We start from the raw sequence: 20151 nt of genomic DNA on the forward strand, positions 1-20151 counted from the left end.
AGAATACATTGAAATGGATACAAAACGTACCTACATAACACAACCAGCATTCATTAATACAATAGATTTCTTCAAGCAAGCTCGCCCTGGCCCAGGTCATACCTACCTCCTACCTACCGTATAGATAATGATACATATGTATAAGAGATAAAAGAAACTATAGTACAAATACAGCGAAGAGCAAAGATGCCCCAGAACGAAATCGGCAAGTACCGCAAGAACTAACTATGCTAAAATCAAATAGAAAAAGGGGGAAAGAGACAAGGTGCTGAAGATATGATTGGCGCAGGGACAACCGCGACTTACGGTCTGGACTGCGGGCTGGGCTTATTTACTGTACCTTTTACCTACTAACTAGTAGTGAAGAGAAGAGAGGTCGTCTTCTTCCCTGCTCTCCGCTCTCCTTGTTCGGCGTGCACTAACCCAGCGCTTGATGTCTCTGGCACCGTGCAGATATAACCAGGAGAAGAAAAACACGGCGGTAAAGTTGAACAGCACGTAGGCCCAGAAGATTCCCTGGTGTGGAGAATTAGCTCATCTTGTTATGATGGGTGGGTGGTGGGGATGGAGGGAACATACATAGTTGCGCCATTTGTGTTTGTAGAAGATGTTGAAACTGGCGCCCTGGTATACATGTTAGTAATTGAATGCGTAGAAAGCCCGAAAAGCAGGAGGGGCGTACAAATTCATCGCCGTTGGAATATTGACAGTAAGAGCACATCCCATTCGCTGCGTTTTCGACGTATCCTGGTGCATGCGCTGCAAAGGGTCCCGCGTACTGCTGACAGGTCAGGTTCGAAGGAGGCGTGAAGAGAGCTTCTTCGCGTGGAACACAGCGAACTGGCACATCGTGGATGACAACGCCGAGGAAACCCTCGACGAGGTAATGGAACGGGGAGAGCCAGTACATCCAGGAGCGCCAGAAATCAGGGAGGGCGAAGTAGGGAACGACAACGCCACAGAAGGCGACAATGAAGGTGAAGAAGCAGGGAACGAGGAGGGAGGCAAGCAGCGGGTTGGGGGAGAAGGCAGCGATAAATTGACCGAAGCCGACGTAGAACATTTCAAAGAGCATGAGGAGCATCCACACATAGCCCGCGCTGAAGGAGTTTCGAGGGAACCAAACGCCCCAGTACCTAGATTTCCAACCTTATTAAACAGGCAAAGAACATTTGCCGGTTTGGGGGACGGCCTTACCAGCAGTTGAAGTAAATGGTGCCCGCAACGAGGGAGTATGGGAGTTCTGGGAGGACAGCGCTTGTCACAAAGGCTGCCCACGAGTAGACCTTGGAGTTGGCTTCGCGAGATTCGTAAAGACTGCGGAAGTGGAGGAAGCGTGGTTGTAGCTGCTGGATGAGGGGAGGACAAATAGTCAGGGTCATGAAAATGGAGAACAGCCGTGATTGCATGTCAATGTAGCTGTCTTCGAGGTGCCAGAATGTAAACGTATTGAAAAGCCCTGTGAAGATATGAAGCATAAATTTCCCCTATATGAACGTCAGATCAGATGCAGGTAGAGTAGAACCTTCTAAGCCACAGACAACGCACGATATTATATTCTGGAGTCCTCCAATATGCGATGAACGAACGCTGGGTAACTGCCCAGGTCTGAACCCAGATAGGCATGGCATATTCGCGGTCGTCCTCCGCGCTGGTTTGAGTTTCCTTGTTGACGGTTCGATGAGTCTCAATGATGTCCTTAATCTCGTCCGAAAGCTGTTTACGCTCGGGAGAATCTTCCCACACATCGGCCCAATCTTGCCCACTATAGTCGGGATTTCCAGCACCAATGACTTCGAGCATATACTATATTTCAGTTAGATATGCATGAGGAAAAAAAAAAAACACCCCATGGGAGAGCTGAATACCTCTGCAGGGTTTGCATCGGGAGGGCATTGTTTCGCTCCGTTTCGCTCGAAATAGCCAATAAGTTGAGAGGAATCATGCCCTAATTTGCCATGGTATACAGTTCGCCCCCCGCTCTGGAGCAGAAGGAGGTCATCAAACTCTTCAAACAGAACTGCCGAGGGTTGATGGATTGTGCAAAGAATGGCCTGTCCAGCATTGGCGAGCCGCCGAAGGAAACGGACAATATTAAAAGCTGCCAGGGAGTCCAGACCCGACGTTGGTTCATCTAGAAATAGAAGCAAGGATGGCTTGCTCGCGAGCTCTACCGCAATTGTGAGTCTTTTGCGTTGTTCTTGGTTTAAGCCCGAGCCCCCAGCAGCACCCACTGTAGCGCCCGCAATTTGCCTCATTTCAAGCAGATCGATGATTTTCTCGCAATAGTCATATTTCTCCTGAATCGGGACCTCTTTTGGCTGACGAAGAAGAGCTGAAAATCGGAGAGACTCTCTCACGGTTGCAGTTGGCTCGTGAATATCCATCTGCTCAGCAAATCCCGTAGCTCTCTGGAAACTCTTGGGCAATGGCTTCCCATCAACAAGGAAATCACCCGTGATAACTCCAAAGTTTAACCGTTGAGCCAGTGCATTGAGAAGAGTAGTTTTTCTGGAAAACGTTAGCACAATCCCGAAACCGTAGCACCTCTACTCACCCAGCACCAGATGCGCCAACAAGCGCGGTAAGACGACCAGGTTTTACAACCCCCTGCACCTCTCGCAGGAGCTGTTTCTTGCCCCCATGAACAGGGATTGTGTAGTTGACATGCTGGAAGGTGAAGATGGATGTGCTCCGCGCTATGCCGTCAACTTTCCCTGGGGAATCCTGGGACACGTCCGTGCTGCTAGAAATCCCATTCGACGCGGCCTCAATGTCGCTCGGGATCTCCTTTTGCTTGACAGATCCCTCCCCTGCTTTGGGTGCTTCTCCTCTCTTAAATATAGTTACGGCACTTCCGCCTTTATTTGGCTTTTGCAGTTCCATCCCTATCATAGTTAAGATAATAAAGAATATGAGCCAGGCCACGATGATGCCAATATTACGCCACAGGTGAGATCGGCTATAGGTATAGGCGGTTCGGATGTAGTTCGATCCCTGAACCACGAGCTGATCAGGAGTACTGCCCTGGATGGTGCAGCTTTGGTGACCAGGTACGGCACCGGGTCCATAGGGAACAATACTTGGTGGTTCGCATTGAATGTTCAAGTTGTAAAACTCGTTAGACATGACTCCCTCGAAGGCATACTGAACCGGATTAATCCAGATTAGCCACTTCAACCAGGGGTGCATTTTCCACGGTGGGATGAGGTATCCTAAGTCGATATCAGTCAGATGCTACTTCGATTTACGAGACTTGACTGTCCTCACCCGTGTAGACAATAAGGGCCTGGATGGAAACTCCGGTAACCCGGGTAGCTTGATAAGAGGTCAACAACAGGTGTGCAAGAAGACTGGAACAAAGTCAACGTACCAACATCGAGTGAGGTGCTTAATGATCCAATTGTTCGGAAGAATGAATACATAGTCATCGTCAGGAGAAATATGAACAAGAAGTTGATGAAAAATTGAGACGGTGTCCGTGCGAGATTGGCCATGCTATAGAAACAGATCAGCGACGGTAGCCAAACTGTGGCCCAACAACACCTACAAATATACAATCAGTTCAAAAAGAGTGACCTGGATGAAGATTATCGGCACGTCGACAACTACCTGGGCCAAGGCATAGGCAGAAGGACGATAGAAGGAACTATCGCAGTTAGTGTGATCCTAAATCGATGGGGAAAAAACATCCTTCATACAAGCTCTTATGTTTCAACATCACTGGGCGATGGTGGAAAACCATTGTAAGTTCGGCCAGTGCTAGTAAAGAATTAAAAAGGAGCACAAAGAACATGACTCCTCCTCTCGTAAAAACGCCGGCGCTATTCACCATCAGATTATTATATGGACTTCAAAAATGATAGGCACACCATCTGACTGACTGACCTAGTAGGCTGAAGGTTGTAAAAGAGACTTCCAACGATCAGGGCTTGAAAAACGAGAATCGACCATTTTCCAATGAGCGTCTGCCGGTCTCCATACATGATCCGGAACTGCCTTTCGGTGAGGATGAGCACTTGCTTATGGAATGGAACGGTGTAGTTTTTCTTCGAGGAGCCTCTCCGAGCGACCTGCCGTTCTTCTTCGTGGTGCTCGAGCTCTTTCTCAAAATCATCGATGTCGTCAAGTGCCTCTTTGTACCTATCACTCTTGCAATATGCCTGTTGGAAGTCTGCTGCGGACCGCGGTATACGGTCTTCCCACCCCTTTCGCACGCGACGAGCATGCGGATCACTGATGGACGTGAGGAAGTCGGGGGTTGTCCATCGTGGAGGACATTCGAAGCCAAGCCGCTCGAAATAGGCTCTTGCGTTTTCCGAACGGCCAAAATATGCGCACTTGCCTTCCTCGATCAACAGGACTTTGTCAAATTGCCGATAGAGATGCTCAGATGCTTGGTAGAGAGCGACGAGAGTAGACACGTGGGCCATGTTAGTCAAGCTCCGCAGACTCCGAACGTACTCAGAAGCAGTGCTTGCATCAAGGCCTCTGGTTGAATTGTCCCAACATTGCGTGCTAGCCTTGGTAACCAGGGCCTCTCCTATTGAAACGCGCTTCTTCTCCCCTCCCGACACTCCTCGAACCAGTTCGTCACCAACCTTGGTCCCAAGGGCGTGCTCAATCCAAAACAGTTTGGCGATTGTGGACAAAAATGTCCTTTGATATTCCTCTTGGGTTTCGCCTGGGAGACGCGAGGCCTTATCTGGGGTTCGTGATTTCAGCGCGAACATTAAAGTCTCTCGCACGGTCAGTGTGGCGTAATGGAGATCTTCTTCAGGGTTGTAGAGCACTAGTTACTCTGTTAGTGTGCACACTTTCCGGGAGTGGATAACGTAGGTAGTATGATCTATCTATAGGTATATGTGTAATTGTACCTTCCGAGCGGTAGTTGTCTGCCATGGTATTTGCATCGGTTCCACCATAGTGTATATCTCCGTCCACACTTTTGTAGCCGGAGCGTTGGTTCCCAATGGCCTTCAAGAATGTTGAACACCCAGACCCCGGCCTTCCAAGAACCAGAAGCATTTCCCCTGGCCGTACGCAGCCCTACCAAGGCAAGAGAGTTAGTTCGATTCGAGACCAGTCCGTTGGGTGACACACATACGGTAAAGTCATCGAGAATAGTCCTTAGAGGGGTCTGCCCTGCACCCGCGCCTCTCCTACCTCGAGTCAAGATGCGTTTAATCAGCCTGGTCAATGCCAGGAAGATATCCGCATTTGTCGGTTGCAGGGCAGCACCAAGACCAACCCCTTTCACGGTCATATGTTTCCACACCACCCCCAGGTGCCGTGTCTTTTCCTCGTTCGAGTTGGCTTTCCTCTCGTGGCCAAACATTCTCGAAACCAGCTTTACGATCTGGTCCATGTCCTCCGTTTGCCCCGTGCTCTGCATCGAAGTTGTTCGTCTGTGTGAGAGGCCATGTGCAATGTCATCCTCGGTAAGTCGTCGTCGAATGGAAACGCGTTCACGGGGCTCATTGAGCGGCCGGCTCTGAATAGGGGAGAACGTCTGCTCCTGCTCCTGCTCCGAGTGAGAGCTAGATGACGCGACCGAGGCTGCATCTACGATTGATTCCCCTGACCGCGTGGGAGTGTGGTCCAGGTCCTCGCGTAACCCATCGAGAGAGTCATCGTTTCCCATTGTGATAGATCAGTGTTGCTACTGATGAAAGGCCTTCCATCGGGGTAGGATTTGAAATCAAGCACGATGGCATTTTTCTACTCTTCCCTTAACCCCGAGCGGCGGACTTGATATCAGGTAGCTCAAGTTTACCTTGGGACGGCCCAGCTTTTGCGAATGATGGAACAACCGACGACAAATCGGCGGCGTTGATCGGTCGGAAAGGGATCAAGAAGTCGGATATGAAGCAGCCGAGACTCCGATGCATTGACGAGGTGTAAATGTCATATAAGAGAAAGCTTGAAGGGAATGTAGGTCGGACGGAGTTTGGATATGCGACCGTCGCCTGAACGCAATCACTGATGCAGTCATTATGAAGTCACCTGGATAAAGAGGATTGCACCGAATAAAACCTACTGAAGTTGTATCCAGGATGAGATTCTGCCTTTGGTGTAAGATACTGCATTGATGCATATATAGAATGCGTACCTGACAGATAGTAAACTTGTCCAGAGTAGCTCAATTCTAATACTTACCTATATCTAGTTATACCGAGTTGTACGGAGTAAAAGGAATCGCAGCAGAAACTGATAGGCCCAAAATGCGGAGGCTGGATAGCTTCATCTTCGTCAGATTCGGTACCCAATCAATTCAAGATGGCTGGGAAAGCAGGAAAACCACCTCACAGGTTCATCCTCCCTTCTTATATTTGAAGCTCGCTCTCTCTCTCTTCTTTTCTACTTCTACCAACTCTCGAATTAATTCCCAAGACCTCTGATCCCTATCTAACGAGTCCACATTCAATCCAACAATCTGCCCGCCATGTTGCGGAATATGACCATTGCCGTGATCCTGATCATCTTCTTTATTCTTCTGATTATCGCTGGGATTTCGATCTGGATGAAGCAGCATCAGGTGTCTTTCTTTGCGAGGCGAAAGGCTGTTGACGAGGAGAGTGCAGATGGTTAATTCTCTCTCTCTCTCTTTCTCTCTTTCTCTATCTTCCGATCTATTATTTTCATGTCCATTCATCCATGATACCCGCATATATATACAGACATATATATATATACTTACGAAAACGACCTGACTGCCTACTCCTCGACTCGACTCGACTCGAAACCCACTACGAATTATTGAAACATGATCCCGCTATCCAGCGATGCATTCACGTTTACCTTCTCCTTCTCCTTCTCGTCCTGACGCACCACGATGTGATGGAGTCGTCTTATATCTCATCTACGACCGAACATGTCGGTTTTTTTTTTTCACCTGGCAGACGAAATATACCGCTGGATACTCCGTACTAGTATATGATTGATGACCTCTTGATGATGATCCTTATTTTTATTTTTATTTTCTTCTTCTCTGGTTCATTTTTATCTCAAGGATGGGCGGATTGGCGTTGGGTTGTGTATATTCGTTTTCTCCATGTCATATCATATCAGACGATACTATCTCATCATCGGTTTTCCGTCTGGGTTTCGGATCAATAAATTGGAAATGTCTAGCATATACATGCATCCATATCTTTTTTTTTTGCCGTGAAGCTTATTAGTAGAGTGCTTATCCCAGAATTCTCAACCCCCCCCTCGTCTTGCCGGCCTTTTTGATTCCGTCGTGCTTGACCTTGCCGCCAACGGCCCCCCCATTCGATCCACCGCCGCGACCGCCATGTTTCTTCGACTTCGAGTTGGACACTTCCCGGATCTCCGTGGTGGCGCGCCGGAGAAGCACCGGGTGCGACCCGATATACTTCCCCTGCATCTCTCGCGCCGCCTTGAAATAATCGTCGCCGTCCCGGAAACTCACAAAGCCATACCCCTTGCTCTTCTGCGTGCGCTTGTCCCGGATCACCCGCGCCTTCTGAAGGGACGTATACTTGGAGAAGGCTTTCAATAACGAATCATCCGTCACCTCGCCCGCGAGGTTGCCCACGAAAAGCCGGAAATGCGCCGGGTCCCACTCGAGCAACGTCGAATCGGTCCAGTTCTGCCCTCCCCCCGAACGCGCAACCGTCTTCAGCGACGGCTCGGCTTGCCCGGCCATCGGCGCGGGGGTGGTGGCTGCGGGGGTACTGGCGGAAGGCGTGTATGCGCCCCCCCCGACGGGAGTTCCAGAATTTCCATCTCGACGCACGGGGCCTTTCCCGGGAGCCAACAGTTCCTCTTTGCTGGCGTAGGCGCTCTGCCATTGCGCAATCTGGGCTTCGGTTTCCGCGTCGAGGCCCGACCGGTGGGACGGATCGGCTCCCGCAGGGGTAAACGGGTTCTGGATCTGGGGTACCGAGGCCCCATAGGTGGTGTGGTCATTGTACGGTGTGGCTCCGTAGTAAGAGGAAGAAGGTCCCCGCTGGTAGGATTGCTGCGCCTGCGGCTGGGAGTAGTAACCGCCATAGCCCGCGGGGGCAGTTGGGTTTGAATAGCCAGCCGATGTGCTGGGTGGAGCGGAAACGACGGGGCTGCTGGTGCGATAAGACTGGTGCGACGCTACGGAGCGCGGTTGAAAGGCCGTGACACCATTGTAGCCGGCCCGGGGGGCATTTCCGCCATACCCACTGCTGGCGCCACCCGATGGTTTATTGAGGGTGGCAGATGGTGGGGGTCGCGGAGGCAGCGATGCGGGCGTTTGCTGAAGACCTGGAGGTGGCGGGAAGGACATGATGAATGGAGAGATCGAAGAAAAAGAAGGGGCGATAGAACAATGTAATGCGCCGTATGCAGACACGTACCTTCAGGGCCGGACTGACGCAGCAGTCATACGCCAGACGTCACACCTGAAAAAAAAAAGAGTCTGAATCTAAGTTATACCGCGGAAACGAAGGGGATTATGAGTGCGCCGCCGCAATAGTGTGGAGAGAGAGAGAAAGAGGGAGAGAGAAGAGGTTGGTCGCGTAGATGATGGGGGAAGAGATCTTCCAGGATAGGCCAATAGAGGCGCACTTGTGGGTTGACTTGGAGTGAAGAAAGTCGGCTAGATGTGAGGAGGATGCAGATATTTCCCAACACGCAGCCAACTATGGTACCGGATAGAGGATAGGTGGAGGAAGAGTGAGTAGGTAGGAGTAGTAACTATGGAGTAGTAGACATGAAGTTCTCCAACCCGGAGATGGGAAAAAACGCACAGGGACCCTGCCGCCTCCCGTAGTCCGCCGCCGATCTAGGCCTAGCGCCAGATCATGTGATAGGGCGGTCTAGGCACGATCGGTGACTAATCCAATTTCGTGCCTCAGACTAAAATAGACTAGCGTGGCATGTGACCATCAGCCTGAGGCAATTGAAAAGGAACCCCCACTCTATTCCACTTTAGGAAATTCAGTAGCCGACCTACCCTACTCGGCTCTGATGAAGATGCAGGCATTGAAGGATGAGCATGAGTATTCTAGTATGTCTAGCCCAGGGAGATCGTGATCCTGATCATTGTCCTCTCTGTATATATCATATCATATCTGGGCTGGACCGACAAGCCAGACGCTCAGCATGGGGAACGTCTCACCCCCAGCTTAGCCAAACCTGACCAAGAAAAGCCTGATCTGACCAACATCCGAAGAGGGGATTCCCTAAGAATTACATTTTGATTATAGGAAGAACTCGCAAGAATTGATCCGGTCTAATTTACAGTCTGTCCTTCACCGAAGGCGTTCTAGGAATAAATTTCTCGGGTCCAAGTTCCAACGTTGACGAGTAAATTGCCCCTCCATCTGCCCCGCCATTGCAGCAGGAATCCATCCTCTCTCTCTCCCTCTCTCTCTCTTGTACCCTTCAACACCGCATTGGATGAAATCAAGGAATGTGAAGGGAAGGATTCTATATAGAATATCAGATAGCCAAGTTTAGAAATGAAAAAAAAACCCGCAATAAATCACTCAAAACTCCTAAATGAAGGAAGGAATGATATAAGTCGGACTACTCTGCTCCTCAATGCTGCCCCGCCCCTGCTTTTGTCCCACCATGACGGAAGCCCACGAATAATCATGCGGACCGACTGACATCTTGGAAGTCCGAAGAGCTTCGTCTTCTTTTATTATTACCGTTCCTTCTCCATCCCCTCCTCGTTTCCCCCCGATTCCATCCATCTCCTTTCTTATTTCTAGGTACTCCCCAACCCTTATATACTCTACGTTCCTCCGCACGCTTCTAATTCCTCATTTGATTCTTGTCTAGAGCTTCTTTCTTTCCCCTCCTTACCCCCCCACCAGATTTCATCATGACCGCTGTGTAAGTACCTCTGCAGCCCCCTTTCCTTCTACCATTCATATCTTCCTTTCGGGTTCAGTCCTCTGGATCGTCACCGGGATGGGACCTGCAAAGACTTGCAGACACTTGCAGCAGATCCCATCCCCAATTACTTCCCACTCCCTGATTGACATCGAAACTAACATACAGCGCTCGTCTGGCTGGCATCTCTGCTGGCTTGTCTGCGCCAATTCCCCCTAGTGCTGATTTCGGTCTCATCGGTCTGGCCGTTATGGGCCAGAACCTGATCCTCAACGCTGCTGATCACGGTTTCACTGTCTGTGCTTTCAACCGCACTACCTCCAAGGTTGACCGTTTCCTTGCCAATGAGGCTAAGGGTAAGAATCCTTTCCGAGAGAAAAAGAAAATTGGGAATCATCCGACTCAGCCTGGCTAACGAAACCCCCCTCCCCTCCCCTTAGGCAAGTCCATTGTCGGTGCTCACTCCATCGAGGAGTTCTGCTCCAAGCTCAAGCGCCCCCGTCGTGTCATGCTCCTCGTCATGGCTGGAAAGCCCGTCGATGACTTCATTGAGGCTCTCCTGCCTTACCTTGAGGAGGGTGATATCATCATTGATGGTGGTAACTCCCACTTCCCCGACAGCAACCGCCGTACCAAGTATCTGAAGGAGAAGGGTATCGCCTTCGTTGGCAGCGGTGTCTCTGGTGGTGAGGAGGGTGCTCGTTACGGCCCCTCGCTGATGCCTGGTGGTAACGAGGCCGCCTGGCCCCACATCAAGGATATCTTCCAGAGCATTGCTGCCAAGAGCGATGGTGAGGCCTGCTGCGACTGGGTCGGTGATGAGGGTGCTGGCCACTACGTCAAGATGGTTCACAACGGTATTGAGTACGGTGACATGCAACTGATTTGCGAGGTAAGCTTTTCCCTCGATTCAGTGCATCGGTAGGGTCGGCGGGGAGAATGGAACTAACGCCCCCCCGATTTTAGGCTTATGACATCCTCAAGCGTGGTCTTGGCCTGTCTGTCAAGGAAATCGCCGATGTTTTCGCCAAGTGGAACACCGGTGTTCTGGACTCCTTCCTCATTGAAATTACCCGTGACATCCTTTACTACAACGACGAGGATGGCGTCCCCATGGTCGAGAAGATCCTCGACAAGGCCGGTCAGAAGGGAACTGGAAAGTGGACCGCGATCAACGCTCTTGACCTGGGCATGCCCGTCACCCTGATCGGCGAGGCTGTCTTCTCTCGCTGCCTTTCTGCCATCAAGGATGAGCGCACCCGCGCCAGCAGCCTTCTCCAGGGCCCCACTCCCGAATACACCGGCAACAAGCAGGAGTTCATTGATGACCTCGAGCAGGCCCTGTATGCCTCCAAGATCATCTCCTACGCTCAGGGCTTCATGCTCATGCAGAACGTAAGTCGCGCTTGCTCCGTTCGCGCCCTAGAGACGAGAACTAACCTGTGGAACCGTGTAGGCTGCCAAGGAGTATGGCTGGAAGCTGAACAAGCCCTCCATTGCCCTCATGTGGCGTGGTGGCTGCATCATCCGTTCCGTTTTCCTGAAGGACATCACCAACGCCTACCGTGCGAACCCCGACCTCGAGAACCTTCTCTTCAGCGACTTCTTCAACAAGGCCATCCACGACGCTCAGAAGGGCTGGAGAAACGTTGTCAGCAAGGGTGCTCTCTGGGGTATCCCCACCCCTGCCTTCAGCACGGCTCTCAGTTTCTACGATGGCTACCGCACCCAGAACCTCCCCGCCAACTTGCTGCAGGCTCAGCGTGACTACTTCGGTGCCCACACCTTCCGCGTTAAGCCCGAGTACGCCAGCGCGAAGCACCCCGAGGGCCAGGACATCCACGTTAACTGGACTGGCCGCGGAGGTGACGTGTCTGCCTCGACCTACGTTGTTTAATTTGGGACTGTGATGCACTGCGCTGGACGTGACGCTTCTCCTGGGCCAAGCATATTGACTTAATCGGACCCGGTAAAGGGGGAGAGAGAGACCGGTGAAGCCTCTCCTAGGATGTATGGAATGATAATGGCCAATTTTCAAAAAGCTCAAACCGCCGGGAGTTTGATTCCTCGATGTATTTAGATGCTTTATTTCCTTATGAAGATATTCAATGATATGACTGGTATTACTCAATGGGATTTCGAAGGAGGACAACCAGGTGTCTTTCCTCAGGCACAGGTACTCGGCGAGCACTCCGTATACAGGTTTCTGTATACTCCGTATATATAGAGAGAGAGTGCGTGTATCTAAGAATTCATACTAACAAAAGTAATTTTTCTCTCCGCTGAGACTAAACTCCTTTCGGACAGTTACCACCTTCCCCGTCGATTTCCTGTCACCTGACTCGGACCGTCATTTACGAGCGAGAGTTGCTGTGGACGGAGCTTGCAACAACTGGGTCCTTGTTGCACTTTTCGAGGGGTCGCAGCTTGGGTTGTGATAATCTCTTCAGGGGTGTACACTCACACGGTGCCTTTTGCCTCCTGTCGCTTTCTCTTGGTTCTTTGCCGTCTCCGACACAACGTGGCTGATCGCCGGATTGTGGGCTCAGCTGGTCTTAATCTTCTCCCTCCTTGGGCAGAATTGAAGGGTTCCGACAGCCCGAGAGACCCTTCATCATATGCCCGAAAACAAGCGCCAGGGCGTGGGAATAAAATCACCATCACCCAAACCAACTGGCAGTGCTGCTGCCCAGGGAATGGCGGGTACAATGGTGCCTCTGGAAGCCGCATTGAGCGGTGCAATCGGTGCACGGTAAGCTGCTACTTTGAACCTCACCCCTGGACCCTCCATCAACATCACGCATGATGATACTTTATCGGATTGAAAAGAAAGAGAGAGAGAGAGAGAGAAAAAAGAGAGAAAAAAAGGAAGAAGAAGAAGAAGAAGAAGAAGAAGAAGGCTGCCGACCCTTGCTTCCATAACTCTGCATCTTGAATATCTAACCTCCGTGTGTTGCTCCAGCGTCCGCATCACTACGAACCCAGTCGTGTCTACCATCGAGGGCACACTCTTTACGGCCTGCCCAATTACAAACCTTGTCGCTCTTAATATCGCCGATTCTAAGGCACAGGCTGGGGATTATCGCATTATCCCTATCGCCCGGATACAATCCTTCCAGATTCTCTCTCTCGCCTCCGGCGAACCAACATCCTTCTCCGATGCCGTCCCCTCACTGCATGCGCTTGATATCCGTGCCTTGAAGGCTCGCGAGGCAAACGCCGTCGCCAAGTTACAGGAAGGCGAAGCGAAACGCGGTAAGGGAGTCACGCGAGAAGCCCAGGATATTTTCGATGCATTCAGCCGCACCATGCCTGCAAGGTGGGATGGGGCGAATATCATCGTAGCAGATGCTGTTGCCATTGCCCCTCCGTACCGTGTTGATGACTGCCGGGCATTGGTGGCAGGTGACACAGCGGCCCTCACCCGTGTACGCAAGGTGGTACGTTTTACTTTTTCTTCCCCGCTCAACATCAGATGAACATGGAGCATGATCGTCGGGCATGTGGCAGCCAGCTAACCAAGAGAAAAAAAAAAAAAAAAAAAAAAAAACACAGCTTGAAATGGAACGCAAAAAGATCGAGCTACGTAATGCCAGCGCCACAATTGGAACGGCAAATACCTTTGCTGCTCGCTCCGCGAACATGTCGACGAAGAGCGCATCCACCAACCCTAGTCCGACTCCCGGGCCTGGAACAGCCGGGCCTCGCAAAGGCGGTTGAAAGCACCGCTCCTGAGCTTCCCCGTTGCCATCTCGGGCCACCTAACCTGTTCCATGGGCGAGGGAAGCAAACGGTGACGGGAGCAGCGCGCTCCGCATTGAGCCTTGGGACCGAGCACGCTCCGATAAACGCCGAACTGAACTACAGGTACTAGCACAGTCCAGGAGGTAGGCTGCGCTAGTGAAATAGTTAGGAAATTCAAACAATCACACAATCGATCAAACCACTATGAGTGGGTGGGGAGGGGGCTGCTGGGTGGGATCAACTAAATAAATCCAGGGACGATCTGATAGCATAGGCAAGCACTCTCAAGCCGAGTCTCAGACTCGGTATCCGATGATCGATGCCGTCGGGAGAGGCGCCTGCAGTTAGGCTTCAGGTTTTCTGTACTAGACTTATCTAGAACAATCGCAATGAATGATGACCATGTATCTCTATTTGCTCTTCCTGTCTCCCAGATAGAGCTCTTGGTGAAAGCCTCCAACATTTTTTAGGAGGTCGTAGATATCCACAATCACTTCCGTGATACCCAGCCGGGACAGGCTATCGTGTAGCACACCTACTAGCCTTATAACAGAGAAGAACCAAGATATTCCCTAAACCCACTCCTTTCTCTCTGCTGGAGAACGTACATCTACTCGACAATAATGTGCTGAATATCTCTAACGCGTTATAGCCACCTCTCTCTTGTACGATGCGCATCCAAATCACCCATACTTCCCTGCTGCCAACAAGTATAGCGTACCTACTGTTCCCCGGCAGAGCGACTGCATTATGTGACCAATCACCACTCCGATCTGGGTTGAGCGTCGATTACCTTGGGTAGTTATGAGTTGGTGAGATGACGTCGAAGGACTCGACAGGACGACGGAATATGGAATGCTTTTCATGCCTTTCACGACGCATGTGTGGAGTATTGCTGATTGATATCTGTCAGTGCAGTTCAGGGACACAATTCAGAAATTCAGAGAGAGAGAGAGAGAGAGTTAACCAAATCTCCACAGTCAGAGAGTAATCGACCCCGGATCGAATCGACCAGACCAGACCATCTCCTGGATGGATTCCCGAGAAGCTCGTCAAAGTTTCATTTCTGACAGGACCCTGACTGGCAGACAATTAATTAATTGTGGACACTGACCCTTCTTTCTGGCTTTCCACTCCTTTTTCCCTCTGCTGTACAGGGTCTTTTCTTTGTTATTTTCTCTTCTCTCTTGCTCAACTCCTCACTGGTCGCCCTTGCATCCTACCTGCTGCTCTCTCTCTCTCTCTCTCTCTCTCTCTCTTCCATCCTTCCTCTCCTTCGCAATACCTCTCCTGTTCTTTGGCTTTGCTGACTCGAGCTCTCCTGCATGGTGCCGCGTTATTGACAATTTGCTGCGTGCCTCAATTCTCCTGCTAGACAAGTCAACCGCCCTCTCCTTTTCTCACCATTTTTCCCGCTCCTTTCAGCTCCTTTCTCTCTTTAAAGGCATTATCTCTTTTTCTTTTCTTTTCTTTTCTTTTTTGTTTTTTTTTTTTCTCCTTTCTTTCTACTTTCTAGGTACGCCTTGCCAGTCGCCCTGCGCTCCCCTCTCCGGTCCCCTACCGTGATCGCATTGATGGAGTCGCCTCCATCGTAACATCCTCTGATCCCGACTCCTTTCGTTACCCTAGCTCGATTTCTACTACCATGGCTCTACCGCCCTCCGGGGGCGGCCACCATCGACGGCGAAGTTCTGTGTTGACCAGTGGCAATGCTGGACCGTCACTGCAAATCCCCGTCGAGCAGAGAGATGATGGCTTTAGGCCTGTTGGTGATGGCGTTGGGCATAAACGGGAAGAACCAAAATCGTCCCCTACCGACGATGCAGATGTCTCTGATCTCTCCTCGATCGCGGAGAGCGTGGAAATGAATTTTATGAGCTCGGACGACGACTATCCGGATGATGAAGAAACAGGTCTCACAGCAAGCCAGCGCCGTCAGAGACGTCGACGGCGAAAACAGCGGAGACAGTTGGATGCCCGTATCGCAGATGTCAAAGCATCTCGCAACGACCCGTGGAACATCGGAATGGCAGATCGAACAGTCCTGCAAAGGCTCCTTGTCAATGCAGGTTTGATTCTGTTATGGTACTTTTTCTCGCTGTCAATATCCATCGTGAGTTCCAAAAGCACCCCTTTCCTGGCCTGTGATGCTAACTCGAGTGCAATCGTCTCTTTGCAGTACAATAAATGGATGTTCTCGGATGACGACGTCGTTTTCCCATACCCTCTTTTCACTACTAGCTTGCATATGCTGGTCCAATTCACACTGGCGTCCCTTATCCTCTACTTCATACCCTCCCTCCGCCCTAAACCTCCGACGTCAACGTCCGGCGGCTCCCCCACCGGGCACGACACATCCGAATCGAGACCAATTCTTACCAAGTTCTTTTACTTCACGCGGCTGGTTCCATGTGGTGCGGCAACTTCTCTGGATATTGGACTCGGCAACATGTCCCTCAAATTTATCACCCTTACGTTCTTGACCATGTGCAAATCGTCCGCCCTTGCTTTCGTTCTCCTGTTCGCTTTCGTCTTTGGCCTCGAAACACCGTCCGTTAAACTCATCGTGATCATCGCCCTAATGACCCTGGGCGTTGTCATGATGGTGGCAGGGGAAGCTGCTTTTAACACCGTGGGCTTCATTTTGGTTATCGCCTCGGCTTTCTTTTCAGGGTTTCGATGGGGATTGACGCAGATTCTCCTCCTACGTCATCCAGCAACCGCGAATCCATTCTCAACCCTGTTCTTTCTCACACCAGTCATGTTTATTTCTCTGATTACCATTGCCTTGGCGATCGAAGGTCCTACCGACATTATGGCTGGGCTTCGCGCTCTTTCTGAGGCCCATGGGTCCACGTTTAGCATCATACTCCTGATCTTCCCGGGAGTGCTCGCATTCTGTATGATATCGTCCGAATTTGCCCTTCTCAAGCGTTCATCTGTCGTCACCCTGAGTATCTGCGGTATATTCAAAGAGGTGGTCACGATTAGCGCGGCAGGCGTTGTCTTCCATGACCAACTAACTGCGGTCAATATCACGGGGTTGGTTGTTACAATTGGCAGCATTGCCTCTTACAATTATATGAAGATTTCGAAGATGCGCGCCGAAGCCCAAAGGAATGTTTGGGAATCGAGCCCGAACTTGGATTCGGAAGGAGATATGTCCGGCCCGGGTGAGAATGGCGAATATCATCGCGTTGCCAATCCAGAGACCTCAATCCTTCACTCGAATCTTGACGACAACGACGACGACGACGATGATGATGATGACGATGACAATATGACGCCTCAAGACTCGGCCCCCGGACGCTCCTTCCATGCCCTAACCAGCGGAGTCAGCAACAACGCCCATAACCTCACCATCAGCACCTCAAACCTAAGTGATCATGAACACGGCTTGCCCTATTCACCCCGGGTATCTGGTCCCTCTCCATTAAAATCTGCGCCCCCAATGATTGTCTCCATGGAGACTGAACTCCAGAAAGCCGCAGCACGAGGATCCAGCCCGGGAAGCAACCAGCACTCATCCCCTGAAAGGGAGAGTCCATCCGAAAGCCGCTGAACGTGGTTCTTTTCTCTTTTTTTTTTTTTTTTTTTTTTTTTTTCCCCTCTGGTGGATAATGTCCCAATTTTTGGTGATCGATATGATATGTTTCAAGTACATTGGGCATCCCGCACATATTGGCACACAAGGTCTGGTCTAGACATTGATTTATGAGATACCATGTCGCTTTTATCCTCTTGTCTGTGGCGAACAAACTGCATGATCGGTTTCCAGAGTGATGTAGTTTCTAACACTAAATATATATACACACACATACATGAAATCCCCATCATTTGCAGGATTGTCTCTGTTTGATTGTTCAACTGTTCAACTGCTCAATCTGTAATACATACATACTATACTACTCCTGATTTGTTCCACTGGTTATTGAAGTATTCGGGCCCCCTTCTTCAACTTTTATATTTGTATGTTGTTATCACGCGCACAAGAAGAAACGCAACCTCCATGTATGTAATTGTGACCTCTTTCTATAAATCCATGGATGAATTCGAGAGTGAAATCCCAATATTAGGAGGAGAAGCGCAGGTAAAAACAGAAAATACAACGCAGGAGAAGTAAGTAGGTTAAGTAAGTGTTATATAAGTATCAGGATGAGTATATATATATATATATGTACATAGGTACATATATATAGTTATCTATGTTAGGTTATAGTTTAGTAAGTATATATACACTAGTTAACTACTAATTCCCCCCTGAACAGCTCTGACATCCTTCGTCTTCGCTGTCGTCAACAGGGTTCTGCTTCTTCTTGTTGTTATCCCCCATCATCTCCATCAAGGTCTTCTGGCCCTTTTTGCGAGGACTCTTGGTTTTCTTTTTCTCCGCGGTCTCGAGTTTGCGCTTATACTGTGCCATTTGTGACTCGCGCATTTCACGCCCTTCTTCTGCAAGTTTGGCTTCCAACTCGAGGAATTCCGGACTCTCCGGGTCCATGCCGATCAGGGATTCGAGGAGCTCAATTTCGTTGGCCCAGACGGAGAAGTCCTGGACTAGTTGGTTTTTGGCGGCGGCAGGTTTCTTTTGAGTGGTTTTCTTGGGCTTGGTTTCGGCGTCGCTGGCGTCTTCTCCCTTGGGGGTCTTGGATGTCGTTGAGGCAGGGCGGTCGATGGGTGTTTCAAGGATCATTGGGAGCCCTTCAAAGCGGGGTTCGTTCATTACGTTGTGGAAGGCGCGGAGGCCCAGGAATCCGGTTCCGATGTTTGCGTGGAGATCGCGCTTGCTGCCTTGCGGTGCTTTGGAGTCGTTCAGGTGCAGGGCGCGGAGGTGCTGGATGCCGATTACGTCTTCGAATTCTTTCATAAAGGCTTGGAAACCACAAGGGGCCGCGAGGTCGTATCCTGCGGCGAAGCTGTGGCATGTATCTATGCAAATGCCGATTCGGGAATGGTACTCCTTGGGGATTAGAGCGAGGAGGTCGCGAAATTCAGTAAGGGAGCCACCAATTGTAGACCCGTGGCCGCACATAGTCTCTAGGACTGGGACGACAGTGGAAGTGGCGGCTAATGCGTTGGTGAGCGCTTTGGCGAGTCGAGATAGTGCATCGGGAAAGGGACTTTGGTTCGCACTTCCAGGACTACTGAATGTTAGTGTGTGTAGTTCGAGAACATGAATTGCGCTCTGGGTGCTTACTGGAAGTTATACAGCTTGATGCCAAGAGCTTCACAGCGATGGAGGTCGTCAAGGAAGGAGTCATATGCTTGCTTTGATTTGGCTTTGTCTGCTTGCGCGAGGTTGACCAAGTATGAGCCGTGGGGGAGGACAACCCTAGAGATATTCAATCAACCGAGGCTTTGAAGTCGCGTAGATAAACCCTACCTTGCTGCATCGTAGTTATGCTCAGCACAGAGCTTGCGAAAAGTGTCCCTGTGCTCGTCCTGTAGAGGGGGGTTGTTCCATTTCCTCTGAGACTTGAGGAAAAGGGCAAAAGCGTTTCCACTAGAAAATGTTAAGAAATGCCATCGCAACTTTTAGTAGGTGTACAGACCCGACATGAACGCTGTTGTTTACCGCATTAAAGACACCTATGAATACGACATTTAATAAGTAAACGATCGTCGTAGATATCCAGAAAACTGAAAAGGGTACATACCTCCTGCTGCACTAACGTGGGCTCCTACGCACATGCGCAGCCCTGGAGTCCTAACCCTCAGTGGCATCACCGATGCTTGGTCTTGATTCTTAGATTTCACTTTCGTAGCGGTCTTTTTGGAGCTCTTTGGTTGCGCCTCTATTTCCTCAACTTTCGGCTTAATGGAAATCTGTTTTTCTTCCGCAATATCTTCCTTTACGGATTTGGTAGTACCGTCTACCAGTCCCTCTGATTTCTGCCGTATGGAGCTGCTCGCACGCTTGACTTGCACGGAGTCGTCATCGGTCGGCTCAAGCTCCGGATCTGACACATTCGCGTAAAGGGGCTCTGTCGACTTCACACGCTTGGACCTTCTCAATTGTAAGCTCGCATCGGAATGGTTGTCTAGCTTGCGTTTATGGCCGTCTGCGGAGGTGTTATCAGAGGTTGCGACGGTAGGAGTGCGGATGACGTTGCGCGGCCCACGAGGAGGCATGACAGCGACGCGGTTGAATTGGGGGATAGACGGAGTATGCGTGATTTTTCTTCTTCTTCTTCTTTTTTGTTCGATGTGTAAAGTCGTCAATGTAGACGCAGGGAAGTTGGAGGCAAATATCAAGACTCGAGAATGGGGAAGGAAATCGTGTAGAAATGGGCCTTGTCGGATGTGGCTAGTGGTTGTGGCGCTGTGTACGGAGTACGGAGTAACAGGAACCTGAATTCAAGATGAGAGAATCTACAAATCGATTAAAGCAGTGGAATGAAGAGAGAAAGGCAAGTTTCGCACCCTGTTCATCCAACGGTCGAGACTCGCGTCGATTCAATATTGCCTCATCGGGAATAGGGTCACGTGACTGTCACCACGGCAACGAGACACGTGTTTATCGATCAAACGAGGGACAGAAAAATAAAAGCAAAAGTGGCACGAAGA

General features: G+C 50.4%; 6 protein-coding genes across 6 annotated transcripts; 3 read left to right on the forward strand and 3 right to left on the reverse strand.

The window, feature by feature from the left end:
• Nucleotides 1-354: 354 nt before the first annotated feature.
• P175DRAFT_0509191 (putative ABC transporter) lies at nt 355-5395 on the reverse strand (the record flags this gene model as incomplete). The annotated part of the gene is made up of 14 exons (XM_040898408.1): nt 355-516; nt 580-624; nt 683-1136; nt 1198-1487; nt 1549-1806; nt 1869-2511; nt 2558-3215; nt 3271-3318; nt 3374-3498; nt 3551-3649; nt 3702-3824; nt 3889-4792; nt 4878-5049; nt 5108-5395. The coding sequence occupies 14 exons, from the start codon at nt 5393-5395 to the stop codon at nt 355-357; spliced, it is 4269 nt and encodes a 1422-aa protein (XP_040752023.1).
• A 1537-nt stretch (nt 5396-6932) lies between these two features.
• On the reverse strand, nt 6933-8476 carry P175DRAFT_0501254 (RNP domain protein). The gene has a single exon (XM_040897123.1). The coding sequence runs from the start codon at nt 8282-8284 to the stop codon at nt 7190-7192; it is 1095 nt and encodes a 364-aa protein (XP_040752024.1). The 5' UTR covers nt 8285-8476; the 3' UTR covers nt 6933-7189.
• Nucleotides 8477-9829: 1353 nt separating this feature from the next.
• On the forward strand, nt 9830-11737 carry P175DRAFT_0492972 (NADP(+)-dependent, decarboxylating phosphogluconate dehydrogenase; the record flags this gene model as incomplete). The annotated part of the gene is made up of 5 exons (XM_040895932.1): nt 9830-9840; nt 10009-10196; nt 10281-10732; nt 10807-11235; nt 11297-11737. The coding sequence occupies 5 exons, from the start codon at nt 9830-9832 to the stop codon at nt 11735-11737; spliced, it is 1521 nt and encodes a 506-aa protein (XP_040752025.1).
• Nucleotides 11738-12415: 678 nt separating this feature from the next.
• P175DRAFT_0501257 (anticodon-binding domain-containing protein) lies at nt 12416-13997 on the forward strand. Its single transcript, XM_040897124.1, has 3 exons — nt 12416-12592; nt 12803-13280; nt 13396-13997. The coding sequence occupies exons 1-3, from the start codon at nt 12459-12461 to the stop codon at nt 13558-13560; spliced, it is 777 nt and encodes a 258-aa protein (XP_040752026.1). The 5' UTR covers nt 12416-12458; the 3' UTR covers nt 13561-13997.
• A 1232-nt stretch (nt 13998-15229) lies between these two features.
• On the forward strand, nt 15230-17146 carry P175DRAFT_0437649 (putative nucleotide-sugar transporter; the record flags this gene model as incomplete). Its single annotated transcript, XM_040893860.1, has 2 exons — nt 15230-15697; nt 15764-17146. The coding sequence occupies 2 exons, from the start codon at nt 15230-15232 to the stop codon at nt 17144-17146; spliced, it is 1851 nt and encodes a 616-aa protein (XP_040752027.1).
• Nucleotides 17147-17720: 574 nt separating this feature from the next.
• P175DRAFT_0478668 (DNA-(apurinic or apyrimidinic site) lyase APN1) lies at nt 17721-20000 on the reverse strand. Its single transcript, XM_040895368.1, has 5 exons — nt 19242-20000; nt 19137-19173; nt 18968-19087; nt 18782-18916; nt 17721-18725 (listed from the first exon to the last, which is right to left on the reverse strand). The coding sequence occupies exons 1-5, from the start codon at nt 19714-19716 to the stop codon at nt 17834-17836; spliced, it is 1659 nt and encodes a 552-aa protein (XP_040752028.1). The 5' UTR covers nt 19717-20000; the 3' UTR covers nt 17721-17833.
• Nucleotides 20001-20151: the final 151 nt, after the last annotated feature.

Source organism: Aspergillus ochraceoroseus (genome assembly GCF_002846915.1).
Source record: "Aspergillus ochraceoroseus IBT 24754 chromosome Unknown P175scaffold_4, whole genome shotgun sequence".
Classification (NCBI taxonomy): domain Eukaryota; kingdom Fungi; phylum Ascomycota; class Eurotiomycetes; order Eurotiales; family Aspergillaceae; genus Aspergillus; species Aspergillus ochraceoroseus.